Raw genomic sequence first — 13,563 nt, 5'->3', positions numbered from 1 at the left:
TTGCTACTTCAGATCAAAAAGAGTTTTGAGTAATCCGTGCTATTAACATGATTTATTTTCCGAGTGAATAATTGTTAGCTGGTAATGTTGGACTAATTTTAGGCAGAGTTTTTTTTTTTTAATTCTACAAAATATTGTATATAAACAGACAATATAAAAATAAGTACAGACAGAAGATTATGTATCAAATATATTTATATACTTTTACTATATTATAGATAGTTATTTTATTTAACACATCTAGGGGTGTTAAACATTGTAGCCCACTAGAGGGCAGCAGTGCCCTAAAGTTCTGAAGCATATGTACACATGCAGGAAATAGGTGTTTTTAATGGTTCTGAGTTGCACCCAGTGTTCATATGTAGAATTATGACAACCCAAATGTAAACGCTTATATGATTCTGCATAATGGAATAACATGTTCTAGATGGGTTGTTATAGAACCTTTTAAAATTGTTCTATACTGCACCAAATGGTGTACAGTGTTAAATAGATTTTTATTTTATATAGAGATTTTTTTTCTCTATATATTTTCATATATTTTCCAACAGGTATTTATTTTTTTCCATATTGATATTACTGTAAAATTAAACTAAAACGAAATTATTAATTAGAGGTGCCTTCAAAAAAAACATAATTAATAATTGTATATGTTAAAGCATTTTCTTTACACATTTCTCTATATTTACATGAGTGTAAATGTACTTAAAAATATTGAAGGGATAAAGTTCAGGTTAAAAATAATACATTATTAATAAAATATTAGTAATAGAGCTGATTTTATTTTTTACTGTGTGTGTAATCCATTAAATGTGCTAATCCTGCATTTATGTGCGCTGTGTTGCTGTTCGTGTTTGTACTGCTGATTGGCTGACTGTCAAGTGAAATCTGTGCTGTTAATTTCTTAAGCAATCATACAGAGCCCTGTCCCCTGCTGCCCCGCCCCCTGAACGCCACTCATCACTAACTGCTCATTGGTACTGGCGCAGTGCTAATGATAACTCTCCCCTGCATGCTAACCTCTGTCCCATCAATCTGCATCCTTTTCATAACTCCTTTATTACCCTTCCTTAATACTATTACCTTTAATAACTTCTCTATTACCTTTCATAACCTGTGCTTTAGTGATCAAACTGAATAGTTGTAATTCATCTAATTGTAATTGGCTTATGTAAAAATTGTATAATTGTAATAAGTTTATTTAAAAAATAATTTTTAATGTAGTTGTTGACTTGTTAACTGTCAGTTTATACATAAAAATTGTAGCTACAGGTATAAATAAATATTTCTACGCTAGTCTTGTACACATAGACATGATCTTCATGGATCTTATATACGTGCTAGGACATGATATCTATATCAATTCCCCCATGTTATACCTGACAATGATAAGAGTTAATGACAATTACGTAGACCTTCAAAAGATTTAAATAATTGTGTTTAATCCTATTTATTAAGTACATTTAACCATATTTAATCCACTTATTTGTATGTATAGTAAACAGTTCACTCTAGTTTTACTGCATAACAGTTTAATTTAATTTGATCGTCACTGAAACTGATAAAATAGCTTTAAAATGTTTATATTTGCATGAACTAGTGTAATATTTCCCTGTCTGCATTTACTCTGTATGTGTCTGTATTAGGAATGAGTCAGCAGCCTGATGGAGGTTTTGGAGGTGCGACGACCCCCCAGAGCCCCCTCATGTCCCCAAGAATGGGCCACGCCCAGAGCCCAATGATGCAACAAGCTCCAGGCAACGCCACCTTTCAGTCCTCTCCAGATATGAATGGCTGGACGCAGGGCAACGTCAACGCCAACAGGTACAAACATGCACACGTTTTGCATTATGCCTGTAGATGGACAACAAAACACCAAAGAGTTCATTTCAACAAGGTCAATAGTACTGCTGGTCATCAGCCAGAGAGAGCACAATTGACTATGATCTCTATCTGAGTTTGTATATTAATCTCTCTCTCTCTCCTCACATCACTCCTAGTTTGATATCGATCTGCACAAGCGTCAATTAGCTCATGTATCAGAGATAAGGAGCCGTGCTTTCCCAGTAATGCTGTGCCCATTAAAAAAAATAAATCTTTTCTGCCATTGCCAAATAGCTTATTTTGCTCTTGCTATTGACACTTGTTTTGAGCTACTGGTAATCCCAGGTGATTGGCAACACCTGTGAGCTACAGTGCTCCATAGGTGTCTGCTCCAAGATTTGGCATGCCACGTTTGGCTGGTCTGGATAAGGCCCGTGTGATAGGGCAACTAATGGGGGATGTCAGAGACGGGCTGCGAAGTGGGCATCCCAAGAAGATGACATCCCAACAAGGATGTCAAACTAGAGCTTAGAGTTTTTTTTTATTTTATTTTATTATTATTATTATTATTTTTTAGATAGTTTAAATGTGCAAAATCTGTTCAGAATGATGATAATTAGCATTTCAACACTGAAAAAAATTTTTTATTAATAAGAGGTCTCCCCGTCTAACTTTAATATATTAACAATATTTAGTAAATACAAAACACTTTTTGAACAAACAATTGAGAAAAAAACAACAACACAAAAACAGCAATATGGCTACAGGCTGTCTTTTTGCTGTGGAATGCTAGGAGCATGCTGGATTAACACACACTACGAAGCCAACACATGTGTTACTATCAAAAATTAACTTGAAGAAGCTCCAAGTTAGCTCACCTGGTGTCATTTTTATGCTAACTTCAGAAGGCTCTATTTTGTTGGCCTAAGTACACACAGCACTGCAAGTCAAGCGCATAATGCGGAGAAGCGGAGGAGCTTGTGCTTAATACTCACTGTGTGATTTATAACATTCTAACTTGTGCAACTTTTTTATTTTATTTATTTTTTTTACACAGTTTGATTTATTACTTTACTATATTGTGATTATCACAGCATAACTTTATATAAAATAACAGTAGTATTAAGAAACGTAGCCCGGGTCAGGTTCAGGTGGAGAATCTAGACTGTCAAAAACCAAACGAATCAGTGGGAATTAGCTGTTTGGCATTGGCCGAGAAGATTTGGCCATTTTTTTATGAGCGCAGTGCACTTACTCAGCTCCGCTGCTCATCCCACAAATGCATGTTTCTTCCAAATGTGGTGCAAACAGGCTTTCCTACTGTATAAGATTTATTGCCAATAATTATTTTTATGACAAACAAATAAATACATTTCCTTACTCTTTGTGCTATGTTATTATTCTGTGGGCTTATCACGCTGTTCGTCCTTCTGCTCTCCACAGCATGTTCCCACAGCAGTCTCCTCCACAGTTCGGTCAGCAGTCTAACGGCGGAGTTTATAACGGCAGTGGGATGAACCTAAACGTCTCCATGGCCCCCAACTCCAGCAGCATGAACAACATGGCACCCAACTCCAGCAGCATGAACAGTATGGGTCAGATGGGCGGACAGATGACCTCAGGGCCCGCAGGCGGCATGGCCAACATGGGGCCGGAACAGGTCAGTCAGTAACACTTACAGTACCCAGTCCTCTCACAGTTCTGTCAGAGTAGACAGTGATTACCATATGATTTAGCTTTTTTTAAACAAATAACCTATGTATTGTTAAAGCTTTAAAATAAGTAAAATAGTCTGCCAATATAAGTAAACATGTTAAGTAGATAAAATTACTAAAACAAGCTAAGAGTATAATCTAAGGAATAATTTGTTGGTGTACATTTTGTCTTCCATATTGAAAAATATTTTCTTTATGCACTGTGATGTCTTACACAGGTGATGTATTTATCTAAGAAGCACATCTCAGATTTCTTCCTCTTGTTTTAATTTCAGCTCCTAAAGGTTTTATTCCAGTGAAACGAGAGTTAAAGGTTAAACAGGGTCATCACAAATCTCTATTTCTTACTCTGCGACTCTCAGTCTGAGGGAATGTATCAGACATGACCTCAGCCTCTCATACTTTATCACAAATTAAGCTTTGTTCAGCTCTCCTCTCACATTTATTGACCATCATCCTTTACTGACCCATTTATCTGCAGAGCAAGCTATGGTCAATCAGTGTGTGTATAAGCAGTTAATTGGACATTTTCTATAAAAGCAGCTCATAAATAATTAACTGTAATTATCAGGGGCCAGCAGATGAGTGGAAAACAATGTTTATTGCCACAGTGGAGTGAGATTGAGCACAGGGAATGAGAGCTTTTCAGACTCTCTATACTGAACTCCATGCTCCCACACACACACACACACACAAACTACTGTATAGGGAAAGTTCATATAGATCTCTGTTAGCTTAATGCTAACATTACATTGTGAGTTCTATAAGAACACAAGAAGCATTATCATATTAGACTCTTACCAAAAATATTAAAAATCATAATATATTGCTCACCATCAGTGTTGGTCAGTACAGAAGCATAAATAGCAGTGTTTAGTCATCTCTGATTATGTTCTACTCAATGGATGAGTTCCTAAATACACCAAAAAATCCGTTGAACAAACTCACTAAAGTTTATACACAGAGTGACACAGAGTTCAGCCAAGATCATTTTCAGTGTAAATTAAAATAGTGATTAAAAACACTAAACTGAGATGCCAAGGATTTTTTTCATGTTAATTATTGTGACAAGCCTTGTGGTGATGATAAAAAACTGCATTAATACAGCACAATTTAATCCAAAATCAGCAAATTTAGTTATATAAGAGAATAGTTTAAGTGAACAGTTCAATTCATCATTAGATGAATAGTGTTCTCATCTGTGTAACACAGTTAAGTTCATAAGTGTTTGTTTTGTATTGTGTTGTTTTATTGGAGCTTTTAGGCCTCATTTACCAGTATGAATATTTAACCAGGTGGCTGTAGACTGGGGGCAGCGTGTGGAGTTCAGAAGTTGACCCAGTCCCACCACTCTGATTTATTCTCTCTTAGAGTTTATAGTAACTCAGCTCTGAATAATTCAGCTCTGTGCCATTAGTGTAGCTTTAAGGAATCATATTTATCATCAGCTGGTGGCTTAAGTTTAGCATTACTGCGCATAATTAACCGTAGGCGAGTTTAGATTGAGCAGAAAGTGCTTTTAAAATTGTACTTCAGCGCTGATGACGTAGTGCCGTAGTGTTTAACACTTCATTTAGGTTGATGGCACTGTGAGTTAACACACAGTAAAGCCAAATAACAAGCATATTGTCTCATCTCACCCTGCTCAGATATTAATAGACCATTAGTCAGACCCTTCAGTGGTTGGCCATCATAGGGGGTCATGTTCTCCAGGACACTCAATTTTGTATCTAGTCATTGTGTGGGACTTTCTTGCAGTAAAGATTCTCGGCTTTCACAGTCCTGTGTTAAAGACACTGATGACAAGATAAGATAAGATTTGCCTTAATTTATTACACAGCAGGAAAACTTGCAATGTTACAGCAGCACAAAGGACAGAAAAGAAGTGTCAGGAAAATATACAATATGAGAGAGAATCTATATATACAATCTTTATAGATGCTGCTGGTAGTTTTACTCAATGAGCATATTTGTATTCACTTCATACTCTGATTACTACAGAACATTGGAGTTCCTCAGTAATCCTATCAACATATTTACACAAATTTGGATGATCAGGAAAACTCTGAATTTGCAGTCAGGCAATAGCAGATGTTTTTTTTATAACCAGCTAATGAACTCAAAGAGTATAATGTGACATAAACATCACATAAAAAAAGGCTTTGTGTAAAAGCCAGATATTTGTTTTAACATGTCAAAACACAATGTGAATCCTGTTCATGCAGCTTGCCATCAGCTGCCGGAGTCTGAGAGAGCACAATTAGCCATGCTCTGTCTAGATGAGTTGGTTGCGTGCTCTCCCCATGTCAATCCCAAGGTGATTTCAGTCAGCACAGATGTCTGTTAGCTGATGTATCAGAGCTGAGTCGCTGCGCTTTCCTCTGAGTGCGCTGACTGCTGTGTAATGGAACATCCGCAGCAGCTCGAAAAGAGGCGATGGCTGACTTCACATATACCGGTGGAGGCATGTGCTAGTCTTCACCCTCCTGGTGTTTGGGCATTTCTAGTGAATGGGAGGTGGGGAGGGCAGCTGAGTGTGTTGGAAAATACAAATCGCAATATGAACATGAATCAGCTAAAAGACAGTATTGTACAGTAGCATGTATTTTATTATTTAATATTTGTTTTATGGTTGCCAGATGTCGTAAGAAATTTAAGCATCTCTCTCTCTCTTTCTCTTTGTCCTTCTCTCCTCCTCTCTACAGAAGTACTGTTGACCCGTGAGTGGATGTAGTTTCGGCCTCCAGTGTCCAGTGAAAGTGTGAAATGAGTGATTTGAAGGGGCCTGAACCCGCCCGGCCCTCTCACGTGTTCCTGCCTGGGCCTCTCCGGCTCCGGAGACGCTCTGCTGTCTTCTGCTGGAAAACTGACCCAGGACATGGGACACAGGTCACAGGAGCAGCAAGAGGGGGTTAACCTCTACAGGGGATTTTACACACACACACATACATACATACATACATACTTTCACACACACAACACATGGATCTACAGGACCTTGAGCACCTCGTTAACAACCTGGAGCCCCGTTTCTCTCTTTTTCCTCAAATACACACCTGTGTATACGCGCAACTACAGGACCTTGAGCGCCTCTCCTAATGCCATGGAGCCTCACCTCTTGCTCTCTCTCTCTTTCTCTCGGATACACACACACAAGCGCTCTGAAGCTCCTCTCTGTCAGTCTATATCGCATTCACCGTAGTGTGACTTAGATCTCCCCTCCCAAACAAACTTCAATGGTGGCATCGGGATCTGCTCCCATGAATGTATTCCTCTCTCTGTCTCTCTCTCTCTCTCTTTTTCTCTCTTTTTCTGGACGTAAGGCCACACAGATTCTTCTCTTTATTTCTCCTGCTTATCGGACGCTCCTCGTCTCTGTTCTCTTTCTGAAGATCCTGAAACAAGCGAAGGAAGACTGCAAGTGGCTCGGCCTTCAGCCGCTCTGCTCTTTTCCTCTCGTTTTACTTGCAAACCCCTGTGGGATGTTGCCGGCGTGCGGGCGGCGTGACGGTTTGTAAAATTTAGGCTTAATTTAGGTAAGAGGTTTATTGTGTGCGATATAAAATTTTATTATGTATAGATTTTTTTTGTTTTTTAATGATGTAGATGTCTGTTGGAGTAGATGAAAGAAATCACAGGTGACAGAGGTGCAGAGTGACTCTGCTGCCCAATCACTTTCTATTGGAAAGAAATATTTTTTTTTTTTTGGCAGAGAGGGGGGTGGGTTGGTCCAGTAGTTTCAGATTTAAAGTGGATTTTTTTTTCTTTTGTGCTTTAGCTGATAGATTGTAAATACAAATAACACAAAAAAGAAGTAAAAAAAATATTTATTTTTGATTTCAGCTTCTTTTCCCCTCCAGGCCGGTCTTAACTGCTTCTCAAATGCGAGTGGTGTTTCACATGTGTGGATGATGATGATTATTATAAATTTTTTTTTTTGGACACATTTTAAAAAGAGATTTTTCTTTATGGTACTAAAGCGAGGATTTTTGCTGTTTGCAGTGCGCTGTGTGCGTACAGCTACACGCTTATCAGCCTTTAAACCCAAACCTGACAGGGGGAAGCAGACAGCCATAAACCCCACCCTGAAGTGTGCTTTCTCCGCCGCGTGGGGCGACACATTCTGAAGCCAGCGGCTTCAGGACAGCCAGAATCGAACGCGGTGTTCAAAAAAAAAAAAAAAAAAAAGCAATAACTTTTACTTGATGAAAAATATAGCTTTTATTTTGTTTTGTTTGTTTTGTAATTTTGTACAGAGCTCTTTTCCGGATGCAGATTTTTTCCCTCCAGATTTCGGACCCAGTATTACAGAGTTTTTTATTGTGGATTATATTTAGTGAAAAAAGAAACCATAAATGATGTCCGAATTGATACGTTCCTCAGCGATGGGCGGGGTTTTGAAGGTTTGGCCGACTGGGTGGAGCTGCTCTTCTGGAAGGCTGTTCCAGCCTTTACTACTTTTATTCACACACACCCATACACACACACACTCAGTTTTCCAATTTTTAAAAACTGATTACAGTTCTATTTCTCTTTGGGCCAAATTTCTTTCCACAATCACTGAACTAATCATGTATTGATTGATTGAAAGACTGACTCCATGGGAGGGTCTCTCAGTCCTCTTTTAATTGAAACCAGGCTGTTGGATTATTCCCACAACTAGGGGGCAGCACCAAGCTTTCAGTAACAATATCTCTGTTCCAGTAACACTTTTTTGAAAGCTGCCTACAAACACTCTTCATAATGAATGCATTGGTACTTCAGTACATGAGTATTTATAAACAGCTCATCTCAGCATACACAAAGCAAAATAAGCTGTGTTCTGAAAAGATTTCAATATTCATCATGTATTTCTTATAATACTTCATAACAATTATTGTTTTTCACGTGAATGTTATTTACCTATTGGACATAGAAGACGTATATCACAGCATCTTACAGTATCAGCCTTTTAAAAACTGGTGGCTGTTAATGAATCAAAATAAATTCATGCTCTTAAAGTGGACATTTCTAATGCTGGTCCTCAACTGAATTATGAGCAGATCATATTAACATTGTTAAAAGTGAAGAGAGCGTTTCCCTGTCTTGTGAACACTGGTGTAAGCTGTTCATAAACACTCATTAGCTGTGTTTCAAATGTTATTCAGTGCTTATGCATGTGTCATGAAGTCCCCATGTAGCTTGCCTTCATTAATAGAGTGCTTTCTGAAGCACATTTATTCTTGGTAAACTGGATTTGTGCACTCTCAGCTCTGATCTGCTGAAGCTTTAGCTTTCACTGTTGAACTGTAAATAGAAATCTGAGAAACTGCAATCGCTTTTGCTGAATTGTTGGTTTAATCCAGTATGATTTCACCACGTATATAAATTTGGGTTAAAGTGGCTCATTATTATTCACTGTCTGTGGACCTGCTGCCGTTTGCAGGGACCCCTTTAGTGTGTTTACTGAATAAATTTACAAATTTGATAATTTATTTTAAATGTTTGTTTTGTTTTTTTTGTTAGTTTTTTTGGTCTCCACCCTCCTGCAGCAGCACCCAGTCAAACAGCTGGTTTAAATATGTGTGTGTGTGTGTGTGAGTGAGTGTGCACTTGTAAGTGTGAATGTGTGTGAGTGTGTATCTACCCTCGGCAAAAAACCCAAAGATTGTCAAAGTTTTTAAATAAATAAGCCATGATGTGAAGGTGGTGTGGGTTTTTTTGTTTTTCTTTTTTTATTTGAGGTGTTTTTATCAGGAAAAGGTGCAAAACGACTGTTTGCCCTAAAAATGAATCTTATTACAGCGGCTCTGATCCAATTTACAGACAGAACGGTTTGTGTTTACCTTAAAAATTAGACTTTGGGGTTTGTTGTGCTGTTTTTTTTTTTTCTTTTTTCATTTTCTGAGAATAATGTCTTTTTGTAGTCGCCAATTTCGTAGAGCTAAAGATGCAAGAACCTGAAATGCTGAATCCTAGCGTACTGCCTTAGATCTGTTCTAATGTTCTATTGTCCTGTATATGAGCTACAGAACGTCTGTATTATATTTGTAAAGTGAATCACAGAAATGAACGAGTTTCATCACCGCTCTGCGCACTCTTTCATTTTCTCTCTTTCTCTCGCTCTCCCTTTTCTTCTCTCGCTCGCTCTCTTTCTCTCTAATTTGTACAGATTTTACTCAGTTATTGTATGAAATGATGAGAAGATAAATGATGATGATGATAAACTGAAGCAATATTGTAATTTATATGGACTTTCTGGAGGAAGCTTACAGTGTTGCGCGCTATGAGATGTATTATTATTAATATTAATATTATTATTATTTTTCCAGTTGTGTTCACATTAAATATCATCTGTTCACCTGCAGCGGTATGTGTGTGTGGAGTGTGTTTCTGTCTTTACACAATAACTGGTTTACAGGTTGGCAACATTCCAGCCTTAAACTCATATTTAATGAGATGTTTTAGAACATTTTCACATTTCATCAATGTTTTCTTATTACAGCACTCACTATAGAACTCCATTGAACAACCATAGCTTTAGTTGTGTGACAGAAGTGATTTCTGACATGGTCTTCTGCTGTAGTTTGTACAGAGTGGTTTCTGGGTTACTGTAGCCTTTCTGTCAGCTTGAACAATTCAGAGCATTTTTTGTTGAGCCTTCTCATCGGCAAGGCATTTCCATCAGCATAACTACTACATTCCTCTTCAATTGGGCACAAATAGTTTATTGGGTTACACAGAGGATCAGAATTATTCATACTGCGTAACAAGTAAACATAATACACACCTAATATTTGGCAATGTGTCCCTTTAAGAGTTGCGCAGTTGACCATAGTTTAACCAGATGCTTAGTACATTTGGCCACTCTTTACATGGGTAAAATTGCTAGAGTTTAATTCAATTTCGCAACATGGACCACTCTGATAGGTTTGTGATTCCACTTCTTCCTCCGGCACAGTTCTGGGCTCTGTTGATTCACAGAATGTTCAATAGTTTAAACTGTTAGCTGGTGGTTTGAGGTTATACATTTTTTTTATACATATACATACAACACGTACTTCCAGAGTCTGATGCTACCACTGCTATGCTTTAACAGCACAGTTAATGAGACTTGTTTTAATTTGTTTCTGAGCTACAAACATAATGAAGCTGGTCTGAGAGACACCTGAATTTTAATTACAGTTTTAGACATTATTGGAAATTTTCTTTTCATTACAATGGGAAGGAATAGAGGAATTATATTACTTATTTTTTAAAACATTTTGGTGTAGCAGCGCCATTAGCTCAAGCAAATGTAAATATTGATGCTCACAAAACAGAAGAAGCTTATGAGAAGATAAACAAGCCTTTCCAGATACAGGTAGGTTAAGAAATTGTAAATTGGGAAGAATGGTGGACATTTACTTTAACCCTTTGATGCAACATGGGTCAAAAGTGACGGCATGAGTTTTAATTTTCTTAGCCATTGACAAATTACCTTAATCATTCAGTATTTAGGGTATTCCTCAGTTAACTTGTTTTTAATTGTAATCCTTATTTTATATTATCCTTTCTTACTTTTTGAATGAAAGCTATTTTTGTGTCACTACCCCTTGCGCGACATGGGTCAAAAATGGCCCGCATACTTTTCTATGTTAATTCATGTATGGCATGTTTCTTTAGCACAAATCTTCATTTTCATTCTACTTTATTACTTTATGAAGGGGCTTATATATTTCTGCACCAGTTTTACACATACGGGTATTCGGTAACTACTGATAAACGGTTGATGTAAATACTGAGGATGGCTTATACAGAAAAATCCTTACGATCCACAACAGACTTTAGAAGGCATGAGCTAACGGTTCTGCCACAGTCTTCGCAATCTCATCAACACAAATGCACAAATCTCAATTAAGTTTTACCAGAAAGAAAAAAAAACTAGCAGACTGATACAAAAAGTGTTTACAAGCTTTCAGAATCGCCATTTAATCTGTTTTTAAGCCTTTTGCCAAAACAACGAATTAAAAAAAAAATACATTATATTTTGGAAACAAAAGTGACTAATAAAGACTGGCCACCCAAGCTTAATGTAAAGAAAAAATTACCTTATTTGAACCAACCAACACTTTTATATTGTAAAGCATGCTTTGAGGACCTGCTGCCACCAGCGTGTTTGGCAGTTTTGCTCTAGTGGAGAAAGAAAAAAAAATCAGAGTATAAAAAATCTGAAAAAAGAAGACTCTTTATTTATTATGTTTATATTATTATTTATTTTACTATTATTATATATTCGCCCCGTTACTAAAAACCGACCCCTATAGAAATGAGTGCAGATTGTTATTAACACATCCAGCAGAGGCACAGCTGTTACTGTTAAATGTATTCTTCATGTCAAAGATTTTTCTGTATACTAATCCTCTTTCTCCTCCGCAGTGACTGCTTATTACCAGTATTACCAACTTAATTTAAATGTAATGGCTGAATTTATATCCTTCTAGTTCCTAACTTCGTATTTTAAGGTTTTGTTAAAAATTATAACAAATAAAGCTTAAAACAAAAGTTAAACAATATTCTCTTTAAAAACGGGATTAATGATTAACTAGCAAAATGACACTGAGTTTAAACTGTCTTCAGAAACACAAAGCCATTCCACTAAAAGACAAATAAACTACTCTAAAATTTTTCATATTTGTTCAATCAGCAACTGAAATATGTTGATTCGAATTTATAATCCACTGGTTTTAGCCATTTTGATTAAATGAAAAGATGTTTGTTATCAGTGAATTGTTCATTTTTAGTGTTAAGATAAAATTGATTAAAGTATTAAGTTTCTCTTTCACGTTTTAAATTCGCTTTAAAAAAAAAGGCAAAATTCTCATTTAACATAGGCAAAATAAAACACAATCCTGCATTTCTGCATAGCGCATTATTAAGTGTTCTTAAACATTATAAATTCACAGTGAGAGTTTAGCATAAAAAAGCATTTCTTTACAAACCACAAAATTCAGTTTTTTTTATTGGCTCTTTAGATATAAACATATGCTGAGTTATCCAGGCAGATTCTTATAGAGAGAAATTAGTGCCAAATTGAAAAGCATTGTATCTGTATTCCACAAATTCACTGCTTTTAGTCACTAACGTGCAGAATATTCCAAAATTTCAATGTAGCACTAAATTCCTCTCCAATCTGTTACCAGTCCGGTTCTTACTGCAGTCAAACATGGAGCTCTGTAACAGTGATGATACCGACCAGCTAAAAGCTACAGCATTATAAATACCTCTCCTCTTAAAGCCCAGCCCACTGGAGCTGTAATTCTCCTGCAAGTTCCTTCCAGTCTTCTCACTGTGCGGGTTTTCCTCTGAGGAGGAGAATCTCCTCGCTCTGAATCCTCCGTACAGTTTCAGCTTTTCCCTCAAAGAGCTGAGTATAATCTGAGCTCAGAAGATACAAACAGTTTATAAGTAACTGTTTTAATAATAATAATAATAATAATAATAATAATAATAATAATAATAATAATAATAATAATAATAAAATAGAAATATAATATTATATTATTATTATTATTATTATTATTATACATATAATATTATTATTAGTTGAAATATGAAAGTCTAGTGCTGATTGTAAAGCTGTGAAGCTGATTCACATAAAAACCTTCTATTTTTTATATTACTCTTACATTTAATAAATTAATTAATTCATTTAATTAATTAAATTGCTTTTTATACAATTCAACTTTTATATTCATTTCTTATTGTATTTTTATTACAAGTAAAAACGTTTCTATATTTTAATTTGATAATTTTTTCTCTTTATAATGATTTGTTGTCATAGTTATAATTGTATTGTTTTGATACATTGATCAATTTAATTGTGTGTGTGCATGTGTCCGGCTCACATAGGTTTCGAGTGGGTATCGTTGTTTGAAGTTGCTATTAAATGTGTCTCAATATTTTTTTTATCTTCATTGTCATATATTTTATTGTTATATAATTTACATATAATATGTATATTATATAACATTAATATTTTATTAAATATTAAATATATGCCAGT

General features: G+C 36.0%; 1 protein-coding gene across 2 annotated transcripts in view; it reads left to right on the top strand.

The window, feature by feature from the left end:
- The window catches only part of ncoa2 (nuclear receptor coactivator 2), an 81,566-nt gene extending 71,681 nt beyond the window's left edge, over nt 1-9,885 (top strand). For both annotated transcript variants that reach the window (XM_007260112.3, XM_007260111.3), the window contains exons 20-22: nt 1,647-1,824; nt 3,268-3,484; nt 6,245-9,885. In XM_007260112.3, coding sequence (XP_007260174.3) covers nt 1,647-1,824; nt 3,268-3,484; nt 6,245-6,256 — 407 coding nt within the window. In that variant the 3' untranslated portion in view covers nt 6,257-9,885. The remainder of the gene's footprint in view (nt 1-1,646; nt 1,825-3,267; nt 3,485-6,244) is intronic.
- Nucleotides 9,886-13,563: the final 3,678 nt, after the last annotated feature.

The sequence above is a fragment of the Astyanax mexicanus genome, chromosome 1 (assembly GCF_023375975.1).
Source record: "Astyanax mexicanus isolate ESR-SI-001 chromosome 1, AstMex3_surface, whole genome shotgun sequence".
Taxonomy (NCBI): domain Eukaryota; kingdom Metazoa; phylum Chordata; class Actinopteri; order Characiformes; family Acestrorhamphidae; genus Astyanax; species Astyanax mexicanus.
The sequence above is the reverse complement of the archived record's forward strand: the minus strand, read 5'-3'. Positions and strand labels throughout refer to the sequence as shown.